The sequence below is a fragment of the Dromaius novaehollandiae genome, chromosome 3, assembly GCF_036370855.1.
Source record: "Dromaius novaehollandiae isolate bDroNov1 chromosome 3, bDroNov1.hap1, whole genome shotgun sequence".
Lineage (NCBI taxonomy): Eukaryota > Metazoa > Chordata > Aves > Casuariiformes > Dromaiidae > Dromaius > Dromaius novaehollandiae.
This window is the reverse complement of record NC_088100.1, coordinates 121,381,492-121,407,924: the sequence shown is the minus strand read 5'-3', so window position 1 is coordinate 121,407,924 and position 26,433 is coordinate 121,381,492. Positions and strand designations below refer to the sequence as shown.

Sequence of the window (26,433 nt, the reverse complement as noted above, 5' to 3'; positions counted from 1 at the left end):
CAAATAACTTTGCCATGAGTCAAGACATTTCTTTTAATCCTCTCTACTAATGCCTGGATTTCTTTTACAGAGCCACCAACAAGATCTAGCTATGCAAATGGCAAGTGAGGTTGTAGGATATTTTGGAGGAGGTATCACCTGTAGGGACAGGGAACTACTGAGGCCTTTGAGCAAAGCCTGTACTCTCATTTAAAATACACTGCTACGCATCTCAAAGGAAGACCAGTTCAAACTGGAACCAGCATAAGCGACAACTGCTAGGATGACCAGAGGAACAAACAGTCCATCTACCAACAAAGGACTAACAGAGTCTGATCATACATGTCATAAGAAACACTGAGAAAGCTTATGATTGCTGTTTATATACCCATCATAGAGAGAGAAAGAGAGGCTAGGGAAGGAGAGGAACTATTTAAGCCATAGGACAACACTGGCACAAGAATAAGCTAGTATTAGCTGGCTGTGAATTAATTTGAGCTGTTTTCTAGACACTGGAAAGTGAGGGTCTGGAATAGCCTTGTATCAGGAGAAGAGGGAACATAAGAAACCTAGGAAATCATAGGACATTGCTTGCTAAATTACAAATGAAGCTGTGTGACATGGCTATCCGTAATAGCAGGGAATTAGACTCACTGTAGCCTGTTCAGTCCAGGCCGCTGTTCAGTGTCCTCTGCGCTGCCTGCAACCCCTTCCAGGTAAGGGGCCCCACTTCCAGTATGTGGGCTTCTTTATCCTCCACCACTCCAGTTGGTTGCTCCCAGACAAACATTTTCACCTGTGATATTTTTCTGTTGCTGTCAGGAAAGAAAAAAAAAAAGTAGGTGGGTATATGGCTTTGGAAATGACTGCAAAAAGATAATAATGAAAGGTTTCTTTCCTAAAGTGGTTTTATTAGCAGTAAAATGGATCGAAAGTCAGGTTATTATTTCTCTGAAGTGAAATTATTACAAAATGGCTGCTCTGAGCATTTTTTTCCTGTGTAGGAGCCTGATAAAGAGACGCGCACATGTTGAAGCCTTATAAAATAGAAGTGTTGTCTGACAACTGACAGGACAACAATGACTTGCTTTGTATTTGATGGGGAGGCTCCAGGCATTTCTTTTAGGACCTCCTGTTATTCTCTGAGATCTCAAAGACAACTTTTTAAACCTGTCATTCCCCTCTTGCTGCAGCGCCTGGGGAAGAAGTGTGGGATGTATTGCTCATAACCTCCCTATTTGCAGAACCTGGAGGCACAGAGCAGTTGTGTCAACATGACTTGCTGGCTGCACTGCGACTGTGTATACACACAATCATAATTATTTATCCACTAATAATCATGGGTTTACTAGTGATAGAGGTGCCCATGTTTACAGGAAAAAGTAATTTCACTAGAAGTACATATATATTGTGTAATTGCATCCACACTAAGAAATCATTTTATTGAGCTTTATGATATTATAGCAATAGAAGCCCACAGGAAAACCACTTTCCAATTATTCTTTCCAACACATTCAGCAAAAGATCAGGACTCATAATTTTGTCTAATTATTCTTCAGCATCTTCATTTTGGCCCTTGACTGGAGACTTCTCTTTCCAGCTAGATATAGGCTCTGACCATAAGGATGCAACGTGAGATTATGGCATCACTCCCACTAGTATTTATCCAGAAGTCCCCACTGTCCTGCATCACATACATTCCCAAATTGAGTGTCAGTCCGTGTCCTAAAGTGCCTGCAATTCAAATAGACAAAAAAGGGACAAGGCAGGAGGAAGAAGAATTTTGTCCTCATTTTACAGATGAGAGACAGCTTCAGTTGTTAAACCCAGACAAGTAGTCCCATCAGGGGGTATCCAAGACATCTGCACAAGACTGACAGGTACAGACAGCAGCAGGAAAACAAATACCTAGAGCATCTCACATAGCTCTAGGGACCTATCTCTAGCCAATGGAAGCAAGCCCTAGGCGTAAAGTAAGTTGTCTAAGGCTACACAAGACGACTGTGATGAACTAGCAATTGCCTGCATTTCCTGAATATCAGATCTGCAAGATCTCACTGCCTGTCTTTTCCAAAGCCGCTCCCTGTCAAGCCTTCACCTGGAGGCATTATTCTTTACTGAATATCAAGTGAAGAACAGAGTGAAATCAGTTATCACCACACTGTTAGTCTGGGCTGCAAAGCTGTGCCCAAAGGCTTGCAAGCAACCCACTGTGGGAAAGCAACAGCAGAGAGGTGAGGTGTCTGTGTCACAGGTTAACATTAACATACCCCCCAAAAGCACAGACGCTGCATTTAGACTTAATCAGCAACACAAACATAACAAAGGCAGTATCTTTGGAAATGATGGATAGTAACTTTGCTAAAAATCTTGTGGGTAACCTGACACACATTCAGGCCATAGGCTGAGCTGCAGAATTGATACAAAAGATATTCTTTCCTCAAGATTCTATTTCAGAGCTATTTAAAATTTAAACCTAAATAACAAATTTAAGTAATTTTATGTTTTATACAATAGCATAAAATCTTTAAATAGAATTCTTCATCACAAAATTAGCTGATTTGTTCTTCAAGTGCTTTTAGATCAATTAAAATACAATAAGAGCAAAAGCAGGAAATGTTTCTGTTATAGGCAGTATTAACTGTAGTAAGCTTTCTATGGAAATGACAGAAGTTGAAACTCATAAGAATTAGAACTTGTGAGGTACACTTCTGAGAGCCCACAACATATAAAAACTATGCTCCCAACTCCCTTAAATAATTTCTCACCAGCTGTTGTTTGTCACATTGACTGTAGGCAGCACACACAAGCCTTTCTTTCCTTTCTGCTGGGACCTTCCTTCAGACACTACATTCTCAACATAGTTTCAGAGGGAACCTGCTGGTGTCAGCAACATGGGCATATACTCGTAGCTGAGTCCTTTCCCAACAGATTCTCACTTTTGAAGTAGTTTCATTCCCTGGCTGGTGTTAATAGGCAGTCTCTAGACTAGACTGAGCTCTGTGGTTAATGCTAATCCATTTCTTATAACCTAGTTGCAAAGAGCCTGCCTAAGGAAGGCTGGTAAAGGTGAAGATGCCATCCCGCCGGGCAGCTGACCTCTAGATAGCTCTTAGCAAAGCTGCTGGGGAGGTGCGGCAGCAAAAAGGATGCACACCTTGAGAGGAGGATCCTACAAAGCCCCAGAAGCAGCTAGTGACTGGCCCGTCCCGTGAATGAATCTGCCTTGCACAGCATACAGGCTGCCTTGCAGCACCAGCATGAGAGAGAACAGCCCCCGTGAGCTGTAGTTGAACATCTTCCCATCTTCTTCTCCTTCGTCAGCATGTGTTTCTCATTCTACCAGGGCAGATTAAAAGGGGAACAGCTGCAAACCAAGCATCTAACTTTAAATGACTCTACATCCTTCTTGAGATGCCTGATGACCAAAGTCTCTCTTTGGATTTTCTGCAGCTCTAATAATGCTACAGCACTGTGGCAAGGCTCACACAGTCCTACAAGAGAGAAGCATGAAGTGCAGTATTGATAGACTGACTTTTTTAGTAGAATACGCCAATGAAATCATCCTCTGGCAACAAATATCCATGGGAAAAATAGATGTGTCCTTTAATAACAGTAAGAGTGCTTAAAAAAGAACACTTTATTGCAGGGTTGCCTTCACCACAGTAAATTGCAGCATTTTCATTTGCCTGTATTTATTGCACTGAAGTGTTTATATCACTGTAAAGCAAATATTTGCTTTCAAAGGTCACTCATTGTATCTCTCTTTCTCTGGGGATAGACGCAAGGTTCTCTAAGACTTCAGTATAACTCCGTAAGGGTATACAATGTTCTTGCTGTGAGATTCTTTATTGCATCTGAGCACTACTAAAACAGCAGATACAGAATTCAAACTGTAACAGGCAATGCACTTCCATTAGCCAGTTTCTCTCTGAATTTTTCTTTAGCCCTTAATCTCCTATGGTCCTTCTGTACCAGCACTGGTATGATGTATAAGTCTGGCTCACAAGGGGAATTTGATACAAGTCATCAAGTCCTTGAAGTTACCTCAGTTATCTAGAAGATATAGAGTACAATTTGGTCCATGAAGCACACAGTTTTTTAACAATGTTTTGATTTTTATTTTCTTTTAAGAGAGTCTGGTGTGTGTTTGTATGTAACCCAAAGGGTTTCCCCTTTTTGAAATGAAAAAACCAAGACCGTCATGAATTTTTAAGCTTGCATTTTTAATACAGTTATTGCAAGTGTAAACTTATGTTGAAACTAAAGAATATATTTTTGAGATGTTAAGTCCAATCATATTGGGGGCTTCAAAGACAATTATAGGATTTTGATACTTGCTTCAAATTAGCTTGAATGAGCGCAAAATATTCAAGCTTTGAAAAATGCAAAATATCAGGTATTTTTAAAAATATAAATTCTGCAAGGAATTTATTCCTCAAAATCCTCAACAGTATCTACAGTCTGTTCCCACTTTACTAAAACAGTAGCAGGTTTCAGTGGCCCCAAAGCTAAGACTAATGCTTTGTGCTTTTGAAAATCTATCCAGTAATCACTGAGAGCAAACCCATTATGGTTCACCTTTTCTTGGCCATCACTGTGACCATTCAGTTCCAACATGTTTTAGTACATCAAGAGGTCTATATATAGACCCCAGATTTTCCCTAAGGAATATTACCAAGAAAAACATGTTAATTCATACTGTAGAGAAATAACACCGTTTAAAGCAAATAAACCTGCTCTCTACAGCTGTGGGATTCTATTGATAACAGATTTTGTTGTTGTAGCTTTTTAAAAATACTATTACTCTAAAGAGTTAAGCACCTAATGCCCATGGAATTTCAGTCTATATAGGACTTTTCTAGGAAAATCCTAGCTCCAGTCTGTCCTATTCCACATCTTGAACTGCAATATCTGCAAAAATTTAAACCCATACCCAGACACTTACAAAATATATGCAGTTTATCATATTGCGTGCAAATGAGTAATCTTTATTGATTTTTGTACATGGTTTTCCATTAAATAAAGTTGAATCAGCATTGCTACAGGGCACTTTTGTTTATGCCTAAAACTTGATGTAAAACGACTTGTCTGGAAGAATGGTTTTTGCTATTTCTCAATCCATTCTAAGTGCTTTACAAATACCAAACAATCTCAATAAACCTGTCAAGTTCAATCACTTGCTACATAACATCTCTCTGGTTCCAACCTCTGACATTTTTTAAGGTTGATGTAAAATAGGATGCATCTGTCACTAAGAGGTCAACTGATGGTTCTAATTAACCAGAAGGACAACTCTAGATATAAATCACAAAGTTTCACCACTTTTTTGTACCACTCAAGGCTACTACTGATTCATGATCAAAAATTAATAAGCAAAAGATCAAGAACAAGGCTGGAACCTACTTGAGAACTGGCTTATCTGTGCAATTTTTATTATCTATCTGTGGTGACTGACTGACAGACTCTATTAATTTGTTATTGTCACTAGAAGCTCTCATCTCATTTTCACTTGCCTATGCTTCTGTAATCATTGAGCTCACATTGGATATGGCTAGAGACTGAACCCAATCCCATGTTAGCATCCTATCCTCTCTGGTACATCAAGTCCCATTTTGCAACTCGTAAAATGCTCCCAGATAGGCATAATGCAGAACTAGTTTCATTTTTCTCACAGCTACATGTATATACTAATTGGATCAGCATTGAAGTCATGTCTAAATTTTCCATATTTTTGGTATGGCTCACTGATGCTATTCTACTGGCACAAGTGTAGTGAGGGATGCAGGCAGAGGACAATATTTTAAGCACTAAATCTATATCTACAGACTTAACCCTGGTATACTGCTGTAGAGGCTCTGCCAGAAATACTTAAATGCTGTTTTTTGCCTTGATTTGGGACAAAAACAGTTTGTGAAATGATGGAATTCCTGGTTGACTGGATCTAGCACAAGCCTGTGCCAAGAGGAAAAGGAGTTTGGGGAGCACTTCTTTACTAAAATAACCTTTTGTTATCCCAGTGGAACCTGCCCTTTCCTCCTGCTCCATTTGCTGTTCAGGGGTGGGGGTCTTCCTGGAGCTGCATGGTGTGCCGCAGAAGGCAATGCACAAAGCCCAGGCACAGCCAGCGCAGCAGGGCGTGGGAAGGCTGCGGGGGCCTTGAGCAGCACAAGATGTCCCCACACTTTCACGTGCCCTCTAGGAAGAGTCTGACTCCTGATTCATCTTTTCCTTCTAATCCTCAGAGTGAGCCAGTTTTTGTAAAGCTTATTCATTGCTGTTTGTGAGCATCTTTGAAGTGCCTGATACCACATTGAATATTAGCCAGGAAATTAAGCTTTGTATTTGCATCAGCTGGGGCTACAAATGAGTTGCTTAAGCTTGGTCCTTTGCACTGCTGTGACCATGCAGCTGTCAGAACCCAGTGGGTTTGTTCCAGCCACTTCTCCAGAGTATATTGGGGCTCCTGAATATTGTGTGACCCATCACAAAATGCCAGACTCCCTCAGACAGGGATGTGGCAATATTCTCAGTGATGAAAATAGGATGTCGTGCCAGTAGCTTCAGGGCTGACTCTTCAAGATGGATTTCTTCCTGCTGTAGCTTGAAAGAGCAAAAGCAACCACAAGTGAGGACACAGCTAATGCGAAAGCATGAAGGTCACATACTCCCTCCTAGATAAGAAAAACAGCAAATTCTTTGCTGAAGCTGCAGAGGAAATGCAAGGAGCTGTCTGCTTTCTGTATACATTTATAAGTAAACAGGCTATTATCCAGGAAATATCTCTGCCACCCTAGCTGTACCTGTTCAGCCTGCATGCCTGTTGTCCCAATGGAGAGCATTGTCAAGCAAGGAATGGATTCATTTCTCCATTTAAGGAGAGTTGTTACTGTTAAAATTTTAGAGCCAAACTCTGACCTATCTTACCTTGCTTCATAAAGGCTGCACATATCACAAAGACAGGGCAGAAAATAGCCCCTGGGATCTTACTTTCCTAGAGCAGCTTTACTGAAATGGGCTGCTTTTATCCTGCTTCTGTAATTGAGCATGATGGCATGTGCTTTAGTGCTGTTTAATCTCAGTCCCCCACATCTTCCCCAGCAACTTTGCACCCGGGATTAGGTCTTCCTGCAGTGAACAAATCTAACATTCAGTGAGCAGTAATTTGCAATGTGCCATGCCTGAATCGAGCAGAGAAATAAGCCAGTGTTGTTGTTATAAAGACCTGACAGATGGTAGGAGGACCCACCTTTCTTAATCAAGTCGTGCTCAGTAATCAAAGCTAGCTCACATTTATAACAAAAAAGAAACCCTATCTAAATGAGGATTAATAGGCTGCATCCTGAGCTCTGGTTAGGATCAGTTCAGTGATACTATTCTGTATTGAGAAGGACAATTAAGATCAAAATCTGACCCACCTAGGGTAAACATTAGGTACCAGTTAGGTCATACTATGTATTGCCCTGAAATGAAGGATTTTCCCAAATAGATGTCTTTACCCAGTTTAGCTGTAAGTATTTCAGAGTCTACACTAGAGTTTTCTGGACAAGTCATTAGCTGATAAAAACTGGCAAAGTTCCGTTGTCTTTAGTTTCCTTGGAGATACATTAGCTGAGCATTCGGCCCTCCAAGCTATGCAGCTGAAATATGGGATGTGAGGGGCACAGACTTGACCTTTAACTCCTTCATATTATTGCTTTTAATTCTAGAGAAGAATGAACGGGTCTCAAGCCCATTTCTGGTAGCAAACAATGCCTCCTGAATTTCCAGCTTCAATGTGTACAGCATTTGAAATGTTTCCCTTAAGGGAAAAGGAAGAACTAATATTTCCTTAATGAGTATGACAAGGATACATTCTTGTTCTTTCAGAGCGAGTAACAGTACAGGAATAAACCATTACCTTGAAAAATCCTGAGTGCTCCATACGTATATAATAATCCTACATATAAGAATTGCTATCCAGAAAGAAAGAGTTTGGGTGAGGGCACTAATGTAATAAAAGCACTTCTGGGGCATTGACATTTAAGCACAGTTCAGTGCTTTAAGCACAGGGAGTTTAACCACACTGTTTCTTTTGCTTTTTGCTGTCTTCCAGGCTCACAGGCTGAACACAAATCCTTGATTTGCAGCTTCCACAAACACACCCACAGCTAAAATGGCAGAAGACGCTGACATGCGCAATGAGTTGGAAGAAATGCAGCGGCGTGCCGACCAGCTTGCTGATGAAGTGAGACCAATAACTTAAAAGAAACTTGGGGTTCTTTTTGTATGAGAGACGCATCCAGAAATAGGAGCAGAGCTGGCTAAAGATTTATAGGACTGTTTTCCGTCAGCTTTATTCCAGGGAAAGCTGACTCCCATTCGACTGCCACTCTCTCCAGTGGCAACAGACAGTAACTCAGCCAGAGACACTGAGTCGCTCCAGAGTTACACTGCTGTCACTGAGAGCAAAATTACTGCACTTGTCACAGAATTTCTGGGACAAGACCCTTGTGGAATAGAGATAAATTGGGACAAAAATTAATGCCATGTTTAGTCTAGATTAAGTAGTCTAGACTATTGATCATGGGTTTGGTCTAGGTATTAGGGTCTGCATCAATTTGGCTGACCTCAGAACAGAAAGCAGAAATTAATTTTTTTCTAGGGATTCCTTCAATTTGCCAAATATACAGAATATTAAAAGTCGCCAATTAGGTATCTGAAAAGTCTTAGCTGAAAACCATGGATTTTGTTTTCAGAATTGGAGCACCAGCTGTTCCAAGTACTATCACTGACCACATAGGCAAAGACAGTGCAAGCATCAGAAATTGCAGCTACCCAGACATGTGGTAGGAACTACTGCATTAGTGAACCATAATGGATAGCTGAAGAGGAAGAGATCACTAGTACCCCGCTAATGGCAGGATTTGGAGGGAAGGCAAAGAGCATAGGAAACAATACTGTCAGCATGAGCCTGCACATTAGTGATGGAAGCTGTATCTGCCAAATCTAAGTGGCTTTTCCTCCATTTTTTCAGTCACTTGAGAGCACCCGTCGAATGCTGCAGCTTGTTGAAGAGGTAAGGACTTACATTTTATTTGCACTTCCCTTATGAGCAAAAGTATTGGAGAGTGTGACACAATGAAGGTTTCTTTATTTTATTCACATTGCTAGGGCATGGCCACGGCTTTATATGCCACTCCGTCACTGATTATCCTTATCCCAGCCATGAGGGTCATTTGAGACACTGTACCTCAGTTTTCAGGTGTCAGACTGCAGTCCAGTTGCTGAGGCACTATGTTTCAGCCATATCTGAGTATTGAGAGGGACTACTCAAGATAAACCACAAAAATAGGCTCTGAAGGTGACCTGAAGTCAGGGACAAATGGCTGAGCTTGCTACAGAGTTCCTGGAGCCTCATGCCGGCACGACTCTGACGTCATTGCCCTAATACTGCAAGTGGGGACAGTGAGAAAGGCTCTTGGTCCCTTTGCCCTGTCATCTCTAAATACCTCCCGCTACATAAATACTTGCAGCTATTTATAGAGCATCAATCACCACAGCATTTAAATGCCAATTCTTTATGTATCTCTGAAACATTTATCAGGATTTCGAGGCTCATTAAATGTCATAGATTGACAGCTCTGGAGAACGAAGTTCTCTTTTTCCGCAGTGCTGGAAAAGGGGATTCAGGCACAGCCCTCACAGCTAATGCATTTTATACCCACCTGGAGGGAGCACTTCCAGGGGGGGAAAGCAATTCAATCAGGCCTCATTTCACGGTCTTTGTAATGGAGGGGTTTAAAAGTCTGACACTCCCCCACTCAGTTCAGTTCAGAGTGATCAGCCATCAGATGGCGAGAAACTTGGGTCCTGCCTGACAGGATGTATTATTTTCAGACACCATGCTAGAACTGGTACTGCAGCTAGTGACATTTTTAATCAGGGTCTTCAGGACTGACAGTCCCAGCATAGTGACAACTGTGGGAGTCTCAAGCAAAGACAACGGGCAGAAAATGACATCAGGTCCCATGTTTATGAACAAACACAAGCCCAGCCTTAGGCTTCATGGCCTTGAAATCAATCATGACTGCAGAAATCAATGGAGTTCAGCAGGGACAAAATTAAATTCCTGTGTACAGACAGACAGACAGATGGATCGCTGAGCATAGTCAGCATCAGTTCTCCTCCATACACACTTCAGCTTTGGCTCTCATGGCTTGGGCCCCTACCAGCAGGAGCACGTTCTCGTCTTGTAAGCCACCTGTCTTTTTTCTCTTCACTGCTTAACTACCTGGACATGCCATTTCTAACCATCACGTTATTTCAACTCGATGCTGGATGCGGCTTCTGATTAAATCAAATCAATCAATCTATATATAAGATCGTCTCACATGGGTATCTCCACAAATACAAAACAGGAGAGTCTGCTGCCCCAAAATGCCTGTGATTTAAATAGATGAGGCAGATGATGAGTGGGAAGAAAGAGAGGCACAGGAAAGGGAAGTGAATTGCCCAGGGCCAAACCATCAGTAAATATCAGACCTGTCTCTCCTTAGCCATATCTGTGTGACCTGTGCACTGCTTGAATTTTCCTAACATATTGAACCAGCATCTTGTGAATGCCATGAAATTTCAGTATTAAATCACAGCAATTGACAAAGTAGGAGGAAAACTGGGACTGCTGAATCTACCCGTGAATTTATGTAGGACTCCAGTTGGAAGAGCTCAGCATCTCTCTAGATCTGACTATTTTTTGGATTCTACAATATCTTCCTATTCAAATACAGAAATTTTTAAACTAGCACTGAGTAGTCAAGGGAATTCTTTTACAAGGAGCTGAATATAATTTTCACTAAGGTGACTACAAAAGACCTTTCAAATTCTTTCTGTGGTCTAAACAGCTGGTTGCTTACTCTGACCCCATTTCCTAGATACTTTTGAAAGACTGCAGTATTTAGGGAGTGAAAGATTTTATACTGAAAAGACAAATGGCAAGTGTCTTTGAAATCAAACTTGCACTACTCTGCTTTAATAGACAAAAAAATGCAATTAGACTCAACTTGCTTAGCAGAACCTGTCTAGTGAGTAGAGAGAGAAAAATGCACAGCTCAGGGAAAGAACATGTTTTATCATATTCTGTTGATAGAGCAAACCTGTTATTCTTTACTTGGGAAAATGAAACCTCCACGTTTAAACATTATCACTATATACATTCGTAGAAACTCGAATCATGGTCAGCTGCACTCTGCTTGGTGTTAGGAAAATACAGAACAAACAGACTGACTTGGCCCCTGAGTATGATCTAATCCTCAGCAGCACTCTAGAGACAGAGGACTGCAGTCCACTCAGTGAAGCCTTACAGCAGTACCAGCCATCCTTACATGCTGAACTGTAGGTCATGGTGTGGGGGACAAAACCAATGTCCAGTGAGAACCCTTGTGCTCCTTGTCCAAGAAGACTAGACCAAGTCTGGAGAGAATGGACTAAGCCTTGGTGCTAGTCCCAAGGAACATCAGCAAGGAAAACTGAGCCGTTCTCCTTGCCGAAGGACCAAATATGTTACTGCTTCTTATTTTTTATTACTCAGCTTTGCGAGGAGTTGATTGTTTTAGTTCTAGCACAACAGGGGAAGCAAAGAAGGAATGGTGAGTGGCCACTGTAAAGTAGCCACTGCTTTGCCCCAAGGCAACTACGTACTGGGAAGGTAGATTACAAAGATCAGTTTGGTCTCTGATGCTGACCGTTCCCATACAATATATAATTACATCTACATTAACCAATGTTCATTAAACGTCACAGGCTGAGAGCCACTCAGTTACACAGTGCTATAAATATGTGTATTTTATGGTGCTGCTGTGCAATGTTCTAGCCAAAACATAAAATAAAAATGAGTTGAGGCAAAAGAAGTGAGACTAAATACACAGCTTAAAGCTGGCCTTATTTTCTTGTTCAAACTTTTTACCTCTGAACCAACTCTATTAAATACAAAATAACATGGTAGGAGAAAAGCAAGGACTCTACTATCATCTTCCAGTGAAACCAACATAACTTAAAAAAATATATTGTAGGGGGGAAAAATGGTTTCTAGCTATGATGCAGCAAGAGAAAAAAAATCAATAAGATCAGTACTGCAGAAATTCCAGGAAGAAAGCACTTAGCAACACGTACAGACAAAAGGGCTGCTCTGTATATTCAAATCCAAACAGGACTGCTTTCTGTTTCTTATATGCTGGGGGGTTAGAGTCAAGCTTACTAACATTTCAAAGCTGAAATGGTAAGCTCTAAATGTTTAATTTGATAACCTCATGATGCTGACCCTGATGCATGACACTGAACACACACTATGCCACTTTACTGACTTTTACATATACATTATCATCCCTTCATTTATGATTGGGAAATCACATTATTATCACAGTCAAAATGTTCCTTAATGAGTCTAAAGAATAAGAAAAATAAGATTCTATTAATTTAGAATCTGATCTAAAGCTTGTCAAAGCTAATTTTAAAAATCCCTTTGACATCAGTAGCTACTGGAACAGTTCTACTCAGCGAAATATTTTAATCTGTGTATTTCCACAGAAATAAGTATCTGACACAGACGAGGTGATTCATTATTCTGCTGTCAGTTTTTGCTGCACAGGATTAACCCCCTTTGTCCTTGTAAATCAGCAGGACAGCACTGGAGCCATGGACATTGTGCTAGGTGAAACCAGCCCCACAGGATTCAGGGAGAGCTACACTGATTTGCATCGGCTGAGGATCTAAACAATGGGGTGAATTAATAGGGTGAAGAGAACCAACATGACCCTTTAATCAGGCATAAACAGACATTACAGCCTTAACAGGGTGGCAGTGAGCTTGGAACAGGAACCGAGGAGATGCATTAGAAGGGATGACTAAAAAATGTTTCTCTGACCACACTTTTGTCTTCAGGGAGTTGACACTTCTCCTTAGTGTCTCTGCGAACGGCTAGCAATGTCAGCCTGTCCTGGTATATAATTGTCTGTATTAATTTATTCAAAACAAACTCTATAATCTCTATTGATTGAAGCAAAATTCCTCACTGAAGTGGAAGTTTATGTGTTTTTCACATAACTGAGAGTGTGTAGTTGTTTTTCAGGGTACTTCCTGAAATGCGCAGAAAGTGATTTCGATAATTTGGATTCTCTAGCTGATAAATCATTCCTTCATACTGATACACGAATTATGCCTAGAGCTTAAACAAAGCCAGAGAAGCTGTCTTTTGTAGCTGGCTTGGATAGGACTCAACATACTGTGTTCCTGGGACGACCGATGGGCCTTTTCAGAAGTCATTCCAATTCCCTTTCTGGTCTTATTCCCACCTTGGGAAATTAAGTGACATAATAGTAATAACAAGAAATGATACAGCAATGCATCTCCCCTCCAAAGTGCTAACAAATTTCAGTGAAAGTCTTGCCACTGACTTTAATGGGCTTTGAGTGAGACCCTAATAACAAAAAGGTTTAAAAAGCTGTTAGAGAGGATTGAAGTTAATGTATATTATAGGCTCTAACAGGGGTCCAAATTGTGCTGTTAAACAGGCTTCACTGAAGCACTGACAGACTTAGAATGATGTACCTAAGAGTTGAGCTAAGCCCAGAGTTTTTAAATCACAGGCTCTGGCTTTCTAATTAAGAATCCCTTTGCTTAGACTTAGGCATGTGCTTCACAAAAGCATACGGTGAATCTCACTGTCAGCAACAGCGTTCATGCAGTTAAAGTTAAACACAAACTGGTACTCCTTGTAGCTTTGCCTTTATTCAAAACACTAGAGCTTAGTGTTATTTAAAGGTAGAAGGACATGGATTTACTGTGTTTCATAAACTCTGTGGGGTCAATATTCATTGTGTTATTTCCACTAATGCGATTAACTTTTAAAAGTCAGTGATAGCCTCCCACTCAGTGGGGTCCCAGGAGCAGCAAAGCACCTGATGCCACAGGCTTGTCACTCAAAACTCTCCCACTGCCTTCCCTAGAAGGCATCTTGTGTGGCACCACCACAGGAGAGGGGCCTTTGCCACCACCACCTGAGAAGCCTTTCATCTTGACACAAAATATGTCAGTTCCTCCACTTTGCAGAAAAGCAGTTGGCAACACATGACAGTCTCCATGGAAATCAAAGACTGGAAGGACACAAGGACTGACCCACCATTTCTAGACTTGGGGCTCAGTCTGTTCAACAGCTGTGTGGGAAAGATTATATATTTTACTGTTGGTGATATACCTGCTTTATGGATAAACAGAGGAACTCCAGAGCTGTCAGTTTAATGCCTTAATAAAAGCAATACCTTCTATTCCATTTTCTTCCAAAGGACAGAAGTGTAAGAAAGATGTTTGTTGTTCCAAGGCAAAATCTGGCAGTCCAAATTCTCTTCTCAGATACAATGGGAAAACAAAGAGGGTCAAAAGTAAATCTGAATCGAGAGGGCGTTACATTCATAGATTTGAAAGCTGGATTAAAATGGGACATGCTCCATGAACTCTGTAGTGTCCTATCAGAGGTGTATTTTTCATCCCACTCTGGCCTGAACCACCATAAGAATCTTGCTTTCTGAGAAACCTTATTTTGCAGCAAACTAAACAGAGGAGTGAAGGGTCCTAACAAATTCCTCCATTGCATAGGGAGAAATAAAGGCCCTGTTCCTTGGGAAAGTTTATCGTTAGCACAAATTTTCATAACATGACCTCGCTGCAGTTCTACCAATTTATGGCTTCCGAAATAGGATCTTGTTCATGTTAATGAGTAGTGTATGTGGAGTGGGAACCTCCCAGCACTGTCACCCTGCCACTGCCATGACAGCAGCTCTTCTAGAAGCCTGTTACCAAGGTTTTATGATCAGTTGTTGTAAAACATATTCTTCTGGGCTGGCACTTAGCAAACACAGATTTCGTCACCTCCTGTTACATGCTCTCTAAGCAACCAGTTCAAGTGTGTTAGCTGACACCTGCTCCTATTGAGATTGAGGGGAGTTTCCATGATAGTTTCAGTGCAGAAAATGCCAACATTTTCTGTGTTGGAAAATCTCTCCCATTAGCCCAAAATGCACTGATGTGGCAGCTTTTCTTTCTCCGTATTCCTTTAAATGAAGAGGGTTTGAGCTTTCCAGCGATGCCTTAGTCTGCTGTTACTGAGGGTCAGATATGCAGAGTGTTTCTCTCCTGTTCAGACACCTGGATGATGAGCACATTTTCACAGAAGTTCTGTATTTGCAAATGTGTTGGGTTCTGAGCTATCTAAGATTGGTGACAGTGGAGATACTGAACATTTAGGGAAGTCTGGATCTGTTTAAAATGCACAAATGTGATTGGTAATATTTTTTTTAATTGGCTTTACACAGTATTTTTTGTGAAAAACCTGACAATTAGAGCTTAATAGAAACCTGGAACAGGAGGAGATTGTCACTCGATGCCTGATTTACCACTCATCTTTGTCAGTGAGCATCTTCTTATTAGCTTTGATATGCTTTGGATTAGACCTCAGATGCAGAGAAGTATATTCAATGCACAGTCCTTTAATATTTTCACATTAGTATTAATGCTGTGGAAGGCTGAGTGACAGGACACCTTAAGAGATATGGTACTGCCTGACAAAATGAAATGGCATTGATGGTCACATAAGAAGAAGAAAATTGTGCCTCTTCTGCTCTCTGCAAGGATTTAATACGAAATACAAACCGTAACGTTTTTGTTAAGTCTTTCCATAAGGAAGGACTAATTGCTGAGTCGTCCTCTCAGCAAGGCTCTCATTCAGGTCACTGGACATCTTAACTGAATAAAGGCAGTTTGGTCAGATCTTAAAAAATCATAGGAAAATAGGGTCGGACAGTTAAGTTAACGTTTCTTAGCCTGGCTACCTCACTGAAAGCCAACAACTATCAAACTACCAATAGTGGGTTTTCCAAGTCCAGTATCTGGAAGGGCCCCATGTCAGATTTCATTCATATTTACCCAAATCTAAGATTACTCAGGATTTAAGCAGCTTCCTTGCATTTGCATGAGGTGTATTTTTTTAAATACATATCAATTTTTCAGGGTAAGACACCCCTGTGTACCACGGGGCAAGAGCATAGAGACAGCACGGTAGCAAGCTGCTGCACATCAGGTGCTTAGAAGATCTGACATCTGTAAGATCATTAATGGCTGCTTTGTTAGTCTGTATAGGCAAATCTGATGACCTTTGGTCCTTAAGTTTTCTAAAGGATGAAAAAGAAGCTGGCTGGGTTTCAAGTAAACGCAGTATCAGCTTGAAGGGAGAGAAGGAAGCAGCAATTACCCAGTAGAACAACTGACCCAATGAGCAATAGGGTCCAGGGGACTATGGGGAGGACGCAGGTGGCTTTTTCCCTCCACCTGGCAATTCATGCAAGGAAAAATATAGGGGAGCCAACTGGGCTGCACACATCTGATGTTTTTCCCAGTTTCTACAGTGACATAGACATTAAAGACAAGAATGGGAGTGTAGTGAGAGGCGGATAAGAGTGCAGCAAGAGGCATCTTGTATCCCTCTTGAACTGAGCAGTGTGCTCTTGAATTGGCAGCTGCACCAGCCAGCCACTCCTTGAGCGCAGCAGAAAGTCAGGCATGTAGCTGAGCCAACGTGTGGAGCATGCAGCCAGCCTGCCTCGGAGGGCCGAGAGAGCGTGGACCGGGCAGCTGACAGCCTGAGAAATGACACAACTCCCAGACAAACAGACAAGTGATGGCAGTGAGGAGGGCAGCTGGAAGGAAGGATAATACTAAGTCCTTAATTTGCTTCAAGGAGACAGAATGGCTTGCAACACAAGAGGGACAGTCAGGACCCCAGGTTTCTGTTCCCCAAGCTCCTGTGCCACTGTGGGCAAGCAACTTCATCTCCCTTGGCCTCTGCAAAATGGAGACCATGATCCTTATCTACTTCATGGGGATCTTGGTGGTCTTATGCTCAGCGAAGCAGCTGAATTACCACTGTACGTGTCCAGATAACTCCACTGGCAAGATGCTAGGCCACAGAAGACTTACTTCATCTGTTATTGAAATGCAGCAGTCACAAGAACTTTCAGATCATTAATTATTCACAGACATTATCACTGCTCTAAGCAGAACGAAACTAGTTTTCGCTTAGTAATTAAAAAGGAGCTAATGTGATCTGTGATATAGCTTAGCATCACAGCACCCAAGAACCTGAGATACCTGATCACATCCCAGAGTGATGATAACGCATACAAAAACTGTATGTGTGAAAGGCGCCTTCCTGCTGCTTTAGACAGATGGGAGCTCTAAAAGTGCTCAGCTTTGCTCAAACTCTGCTTCCAGCAAAGACGACAATAAGATTCCCAAGAACCTCAATGGGAGCAGGAATAGATCAGTGTGTAAGTGTTCTGAAAACATTGCCTTCAAACGGGATCCAAATTCCATTGAAATTAAAAGTGTCCACTGGCTGAATTAAAACTTGGCTCAAGCCCTTATCAATAGATCTTTGAGCCAAAAGATACGGCTTAATCCTACAAAACATTAGTCTGCTTTAAGATGGAAGCCTAAGGAGGGAAGCTTTCTGACTTCTGTGTTGCAAGGGCTATGTACAAGTCACTATGCCTCCTTACCAAACATATCTGTGTCATCTATTTTCCCTGGGAATTTCTCCTGTGGGATGAACATACATCTGCAACATGACCATTCCCCACCTCCCTTCTCCTGCTTCAGGGAACATGGAGATGAACCCAGAGATGAACCCTCTTTTTAGAAAAGATTCTTGCATAAAATGATTATTTTAATCTCAAGGTCTGGGACTTTCTCTTTTCTGCAGTAGTTCAGTATCCCACTGAATCCTAAAGGGCTGATGGTACAACAGAGAGCACCCAGTTCCCTTTACAGTGTCCATTCATATAAGGGCTTCAGATTATATCACCAGCCCCTTACGACCTTGCCATTCCTCTCACTGTTTTTCTTTTGTCTTCCTATGTCCCATACCTAGGACTGAGTGTTCCCTCACTGATCTCTCTTTCTCTCTCCCCCTCTCTCTTTCTTTTTCTCCCCCTCTCTCTCCTAACCTTGCTACCACTATCGGGATGTAGAGTAAAGATGCTGGTATCAGGACTTTGGTTATGTTGGATGAGCAAGGAGGTAAGTTCAGATTGCTTCAGTAAGGAAGTATAACCGTTCACAAAGTACTGTATTAACTGTGTGCAATTACAAAAATAAGGGCCATAAAATATGTCTGTGTAGCTGCGCATGAGAATCCAAGAATCTCTCTGCCTTTAGCTGTGTTGTCTGATAGAGGAACATAAAATAACCGCATAAGAGTCTGTACTTCTTTTGATTTGTTTCCCATTAATGTCAAAGGGAGCTGCAGGCTGAACTCATCAAAATCATTATTTTTTCAGTGGGTTCTGGGTCAGGATCCAGCAACATGATGGGAAGGTTTGCCTTCATAAATGTGAAATCCAGCATTATTTACACAGGTGCTATGTAATTTTCTCACTTGTCCTAGCTACAAGTGAAACACATGCAATAAATGCATCCAAAGAAAGGATAAAACAGATATAGTTCGTGTAACTTTCAGTTGCTTTTTGTTCACTCTCAGTGAAGATAACAGGAGCCATAGGATGATTGGCTCATTATAATTGACCATATATGAGCTTTTAAACTTAGAGGAGTCCCAGTCTGGATGACACTGACAAAGACAGAGCTAGATCTATTCAGTACAATCCCAGGAAATCACACTTTCGCTCTTCATAATATTAAAAAGCAATGGATGGTGCTTTTTTCTGCAACAAAACTATTAAGTCTCCATTCATGGCAGACCCACAGGAACAACATAAATGGTGACTTCAAAGAGAAGTTAATCAATACGGTATAAATTTCTACTGCTCTAAATCAAACCAGCTTCCAGTGAGCCCTTGTCATTATTTAGTACATGGCACGATATGAAACAGTATTAGGAAAAGTTTTTTAGAGGAGTAATGCTATATTACGCAGCAAACCCAGATAACAAGTATAGGCAAAAGTATTGCATTATTAGGAAATGGACTACATAACCTGGCAGGCCATGTGTAATTTCCCTGCTTCTCTGGCCCTAAAATGAAGGAAAAGTGATAGCAGGACTCAAACAGAGAGTGTTTTCTCCTGTTTGCTTTTATGTAGATGCCGCATTGCTTTTTTTTTTTTTTTTTTCCTCTTAAGGAAAAGAATTTAACCTAACCAAATTCTGCCTCGTGAATTCGTCTAGACAAGGAAAATATTAAAGAGAATATTTTGGTGCCTTCGAAATTCTTTTATTTCCTGAATAAGGGTGGTAAAAGGACTACCAATGAATACAGAAAACCAAGGATCAGTTGTGTTGAAACAGACGCAGCACCTGTCTAAATAATGTTTTTTGTTTCAGAAGTGAATTATACATTTAAAGTAAATCACAAATATTGCCAGAGAAATCCTATAAATATCCAGGTGGGTCTAGCGATGCAATTCACAGGCAGATCAGCAGAGACCTCAGTGGTGCCTAAAACTTTGCTTGTGTTAGCTCTTGGGAAAGTATGTTTGTGGGTTTTTTAACTGTTATTTTTCACAGATTTGCAGACCTTTTATTTTGTTTTTAACTCTGATTTTTTTTTTACTGTAGAGATCTACTATTGCTAAACCCCTGTATGCACAAGCTGTCACACTGACTCTGAAATCACTAGTCGTGCTAGGAAGCAGTGTCGGTGTGAGCGAAGGAGCTGAGGCTGGACCCACTGAACTATCTGGAGTCCAGGAAACTCAGTATTAAACTCTTATTTTAGGCAGTGAAACCTGAAATGTATATTGTATGATCAGAGATGGAGGTAGCCAATACTTACAGGGAAAAAGCAGACAACTTAAAAGCCTCCTTAAACTGGTTATGGTCATGCCTTAAGTGGTTCAGTGAATTAAGCTTGTAATTATACTTTATGGGTTTCTCAAGTAAAACAGCCTAACAATGCTACAAACCCTGGGAATATTGTAATCACTGTACTATGTTAAATGTTTAACTACGTTTTGTCCATTCTAGCCATATGTAGCTCTAATAATGCCTAAATATTTTTTATTTTTTTTTAGTGGTGAAGGACTTATTATATTACTGGGCAAAATACACTAATGATGACTTTGAAACCTCTGTAATTAATGCAATGTGTGCAACGCATGGATGTCTCAGCAGATTATCAGATTAAGGAAATCATTTGCTAACACTGCCATGTGATCTCTTTTCAGCTGACTGCACAAGTCACTTAAGATTATTAGGTGTTACATAGACAAAGACCATGACATTGATCTTTCCAGTGGGCGGCAAGCAGAATACCTAATCCTCGCAGTTGTTCAAAGCTCTGTTTTGAGGGTTTTTTAGACAATTTGTTTGCTTTGAAGTTACACATACTCTATGAGCAAAATTTCTTTGAGCCAATAGCACAGAGCAGAACTCATTTTCTGACATTAATAAGCAAAAGTCTTTGGGATCATAATAAGGAGAGAAGTCCGTGTAATTTTATAATACTAGGTATTTATACGGTCTCGCCATTTTGCCTAGTTCCTGTTGCCTAGAACAGTTCAGCGTATCTGGCTGCCCAGCAGGCTGCAGAGTATATTATTCCTCTACAGAAATATGGAACTTCACAAGAGCTTTCATTACTCCTTTTTCACAGAGAATGGGACTGCCATGAAAATTAGAGACCTCCTCCCGTACCCTTTGAAGTCACTGGGAATCTTTGCATGAATCTGAGTGGGCTTTTGGAGTAGCCCCTCTGCAATCCCAAAAGTTCCTTGTAACTTTTTGGGCCAGGTATTCTCACCCAAGCCATTTCAAAAGAGTCCTTCTCCTGGGGAGTCCACAGCAGAGGGCTAAGAGGTTAAGCTCTCCTTGTTGAAATTTTTCATCAGTGAGAAAGTCTTTCTCAGAGTCTGTCTACATCCATAATGCTTACATTTTTTTAAACCTGGCCTTGGGACAAACTCCCTTATTTGTTTAATTAGTGTGTGTATATATAGATATATATTTAAATTTTAATGTGTTTACATTTTATACTAAAAAAATGTCATGCTGCAAATGATTATTGTGCAGTGGCAGTTGCTGTGCTTCATTAAATGTATCTTCAAAACATGCTAGCTTAGGAAAATGTTAACATTTGGATGAGTTCATATTGTATTGGTTAAAAGCAGACCATAAAAAATGAAGCTGATAGTACAAAGTGAGGATATGAAGATAGACGTGGCTTTCACACACAGCAGGAGGTCCCAGAGCTGTAGCTCCTTCCAAAGGAGCAGATCTCTGTCCTTCTCAGAATCTCCCATCACTTGGGGAGTATTGGTGGGCAGAGCTATTTGGACCTTTGATGATGCCTGAGTGATGATGTCCTTGTGCAGTATATTACAAAGGAATTTCGCTCTTCTGTTATTGAAAATGTGGTGGAGGGGGGAATGTTTCCACTAACAGCAATAACAGCACAGCCATTTTTCATCCAAGACAAGACAGAGGAATATCTCAACTGTCTTTGATAAGCCACAACGAAAATGCCACAGCAGTGGAAATTTTCTCCCTGCACCACAGTAGCTGCAAATGAGCAACGAGCAATGCCAATAAACACAGAGGGTAGCTTAATACGCCAAGCTGCCTAATGCAAACTTAAGAAACTAGTGTCTGTCCCCTCTGCACAGGTAGACCCAAAGTAGCTACAATACACCCACAAGCAATCTATAAGCTCCTTAGTGAAGTGAGTCAACATAACACAGTCTGAACAGATTGCCAAAACATAATATTTTATGATTAAAAATTCCTTCCTCTGGCTTTCATCTCCAATGAGCTATGATGAATAGCTGAGAAACTAAGATTCAGGAACAAGTAAACTCCACCAGTGCCTTGGATTCACTGCAGATCTGTGCTCCAGATTAAGTTGAAGTACGGAGATAAAACTTTTAGAATAACTGGGAGACTCCACATGCAAAGGGATTAAGATCCCAGGTCTCAGCGCCTATGCTAGCTGACGTCTCTACAGTTTTTGCCAAAAGAGGTATGTATGGCTGACCTGCTTCTATGGCACTAGAGAAATGATTGCAGCAACTACAAAGATAGCAAGAATTTCCTTCCACCATAGAGAAAAACAATGTCCCCATGTGGGGGAGCCCTTCCCCAGCTTGCCTCCTGTTCAGTACCTACCATGAAAATAGATCGCTAGTGAGATGCCAGAGGTTTAGTTACTAGAGGTGTTCCAACGATGCCTAGCCACAGGTCTCGTCCGCCATAGAGGGAGTCAGGGGAAATATCAGTTTTCTGATGGAGAACTGCCTCAAATTTTGCTCTTGACAAGGTGCTGCAGAGATTCCCAGAAGTGGGCAAGGCTTCAGACCTGAGCTTGTTCCTTTCCAACCAATGCCATAAATCTTTAATGTTTGTTGAGCTCATCCACAACTCCAGACAAGCAGGTAGTCTTGACATCAAGAAAACAGGCTTTGGCAACAGTCATTACAGTCTCCATCACCTCCGCACTGTAATTCCTATAACCCTCTGCACCCAGGAAGCAGTTGCTACAAGGAACTCCAGCCTTCTAGAATATAGCAGAATCCCACATTTAGTGCATGTTCGTTTTCCACCATCAGTAAGTGGACAATAAAAATAATAAACACCTAAGTATATATTTCTTGCCCTTCCACTGAGGGTGTTAGGATAGTGGAAGGACAAAAAGCAAACATCCCTTAACCCACCTTGAAACTCACACTAGCGATCTAATTTCCCTGTGCAGGAAATAAGGATTCCTATTGACAGATAGATACTTTTGGATGGACAGACAGATAGATAGTCCAATGTCTTGCAGGTTAGCCTTTCAGTTCATACTGGAACAAGTCTATTAAGACTGAAAGAGCTGATCAGAGTCAGAAATGGTTTGCTAATTAGTGAAAATAATGATAGGTATTGACTATTCCAAATTTTACAGAGAAAATGGCATTATGTTGAAACTGTACTGCAGAAGAAAAGAGAAAACAAAACCCCCACAAAAGCAGGTTGTGCCTTGCCCATCGTTATTTTTAGCCCGGCTAGACATGGTTTCACAAGCACTCCCCATCAGCTTTCTTCCATTCATATGCATGCTTAGCAATGCCTTTCAGAAGAGCTAGGTCAAGACTCAGGATTTTTGAAAAGGCTGTCCTAGAAATGTACCTCATTCCAATCTGATTTCCCTTTGTGGAAAATGGGATCACTGAGTAACACTGGAAGTAGTTAATCTGCTGACTCTGCTTCAAAAGCAGCCCTCTTGTATGCAATTATGATTACAATGTGTTCTTAAACATCCTTTTTTGAATTAAAATTGTCCTTGGTAGAGGTTGCTTTGTTGCACAATACTCCAGGCAGAGGAACAAGCTCCCTTCTCTAAAAGCACTTAACTGACATTTGAGAAGCACAGGCCCCAGCTCCTGGACACTAAGGAAAAATTCTTATAAATTGCAGATGGGGAGATAAAGGTGGAATAATACTACAGCTGCCCTGTGTTGGTCCTGCATCCAACACTGTGCTAAGAGCCTTTTGCAGCTGTGTCAGCTCAAGAGACCACGGGAGCAGCTGAGGGATAGCCTTGCCACAGCCTCCTCCTGCCAGCCACTCACCCTGGACCAGTTGCATGGAGGGGATTTTTCAAGCTGTTACAACTGATGCAGTAATACTTGAGGATCACCCACTTGGTGCTACAGCTGGGATATACCAAGCTAGCTTCAGAGATGTTTTACACTGGCAGAGGGGCACAATGCCACTGTAAGGCGAACAGGACTAGTTTAAGGTCTCTCAGCTGCTTATGCTGTTAATCTGTAAGTAGTTCACAAGTATAATGATAGAGGTATGAAAAGAGATTTGCATGTACCCTAAGACATGCCCTCAGTTTGCTATAAGATCTGGAAGTAGATATATGGCCACTATTTGTGAATCAAAGTGACATTCTCAAACATCAAATGATATCAACATGCAAAAGGGGTTAATAATCACCAAAGCTTCCTGGAAAAAAAAAAGAAGCAAATCTAAATGAAAAATATCTCGCATGTATATTCTACCTCCAGATTAAGACAATGCCAGTTCTTATATACCATACGTATACATATATATAGTGTATATATATATAAAAAAAAAAATCTAGAGATGGAGTATGTCTAAAGAATACCGCAACAAACCATCAAAAGATAAAAGTCTGTATAAAAGGCAGCACATGCCAGCAGAATGTCTTCCCTAAAACCTTTTAACACAACACATAAAGTCAGAATAGGGAAAAATCAATGAAAATAGATATTAAATTAACCTTTTGATAGCCATCTAATTTCTTACATGCAATGATTCATTCTGGGCCAGATTTTAATATCAGCTATACTAAAACAACTCCAGAGTGACCCCATTAAATTAATTCCTCTGTAATATTTATGCCTCTGTAATGGTAGAAAATATGATTCACGAATTTGTTTACTCGCATGTAGGACCAGATCTGTGGCAGGTATAAATTGATGTTGCTCCACGAAGACAGTATAACTATGCTGATTTAAGCCAGTTAACAATCCATCCCACTACATTTACAACAAGCAAATGGCTTTAGGAGCAGCAGCCAGATGTCTAGACTTCTGGGCTACAAATGTCACATGCCTTTTTACATTGATGAGCTTTCCTTTAATGGAAGATAAATTAGTTGTGTTCTCTTCAGAAATAGCACAGGCATCATACACACAAATACTGAAGCGAGATAAATTCAGAGTCCTGAAGAGAAGTATAATTTAAAGGAAAGTCTTTGAGTCATGTCAAATGTATTCTTCAACTAACGCTCACCTACTCAGGAAGAATAGGAAATTGGGAAAGAAAGTTCAGAGTCCTACTATATATTTGACTTCAGTGAATCTGAAACACACTTAGGCTGAAAGTTGACCAGTAATCGTGGTCTAGGACTGATCACTGCAGGCTTACTTAATGTTTTTTCCTGGCCACCCAAGGTTAGAGAAATATGGGCAGTAAAATCAGTGAAATGAAGGTCAGCATCATATGTCCCTCCCAGTGACAGCTTTGTCAAAACATGCATTTGGAAACAGGATGCTTTTAACTAATAGCCCTGAAAAATGGCCTCTGCAGTCAAAGTTGTCTCCTCACAAGCAGGAGGAAGGAATTTGCAACTGAAATTTAGCAATTCTTGGTCATGATGATGCATGAACCAGCATAAAAGCCAGTTCACGCTCACACAGCTGCACAGGCTTCACAGAGCCAGAGCAAGTGTTGCCCAGCTACACAGGAGCAGGCAAGACTGAGTATGCGAGGAACAGCAGTATCACCTTTTATCACGTACTCACACCTCTGAGGAGAATGTCTCCTTAAAATAGAATGGCAAAAACCCATGAGGCTAGTTAAATTCACGATCTGTGGGTGCAAACATGACCTGAAGTTTCTGCTCAAGCCTCCAAATTAGCAAGCAAAATTGCAATGTGTGTTAAAACAGTCTAACCTTCTATTTCTTTGTTCAGCAGTTTATCTGGCCAAACTTGTACAACACATCTCTCAGGTTTCCTTATAAATTTCCTAATCTTTTGCTCACATTAAATGTACTCCTGTCAGAGGATGTCACCACATAATTCTGAACCCCCGAATGCATCCTTGGATTCGGGATCAATAATCCCTGTGGTATCAGGAAACAGGCACATCCAGCTGAGGAGAATGAGAACTGACAGCTGAAAAAGAGATGCAGCTGGCAATACTGACATGGTGTCTCTTCATCTCAAAGCCCAGCCTCATGCAAGAATTAAATAAACAGCACAAGTTCAATATTAGAATTATTTCAGCTTGAATAATTTAGGCTGGGATTTTCAAAGCCCTCTAGGGGTGAGATGCCCAATTCCCATTAAAATTAATTAATTAAAATTATATATATTATATAAAATTAAAATTAAATTGATTTTAATGGGAATTGGGCATCCAAATCCCCCAGGAAGCTTTTAAAATCTAAACCTCAATTGTTAATAGAAACCCAAGTAAGAAATTAGGCCTATTTCTATTTCCAAAGAAGTCAAGGGGAGTTTTGTACTGATGTCAATACGCACATGATTTTTTTTCTAAAATGCCTTCCTTTTATCTTGACATGGCTACCTTAACATCAGGGATGACGTTAGATTTCTCCTATAACCTGTGCTCTCTTAGTTCCTTTCCTCTCAGTTCTAATTCTGTGTTTATATTTTCTCTACTCAATACAAGGAATAGAAATGTATTTGTATTTTACTGGGATTGCTTTACTTTGTCTCTTTAGGTAGAGTGAAAAGTTCTACTGCATTGAAATATCACTCCAACTAACTTTTTTATTCCATGTAGTAATAATCTGGGTATATCTCACATTAAACAAATGGCCGAGCTTTCCACCAGTGTTAAATGTCATAGGTACACCAAACTTGACATAGCAAACCCTGATCCAGCTGGATCGGTGTCTGTTAGCATCAGCGAAGGAGCTGGTCTGACAGTTTTAT

General features: G+C 40.8%; 1 protein-coding gene across 2 annotated transcripts in view; it reads left to right on the top strand.

The window, feature by feature from the left end:
- The window catches only part of SNAP25 (synaptosome associated protein 25), a 68,998-nt gene that overhangs the window by 29,192 nt on the left and 13,373 nt on the right, over window positions 1-26,433 (top strand). For both annotated transcript variants that reach the window (XM_064509995.1, XM_064509994.1), the window contains exons 2-4: window positions 8,075-8,206; window positions 8,996-9,037; window positions 18,036-18,084. In XM_064509995.1, coding sequence (XP_064366065.1) covers window positions 8,135-8,206; window positions 8,996-9,037; window positions 18,036-18,084 — 163 coding nt within the window. In that variant the 5' untranslated portion in view covers window positions 8,075-8,134. The remainder of the gene's footprint in view (window positions 1-8,074; window positions 8,207-8,995; window positions 9,038-18,035; window positions 18,085-26,433) is intronic.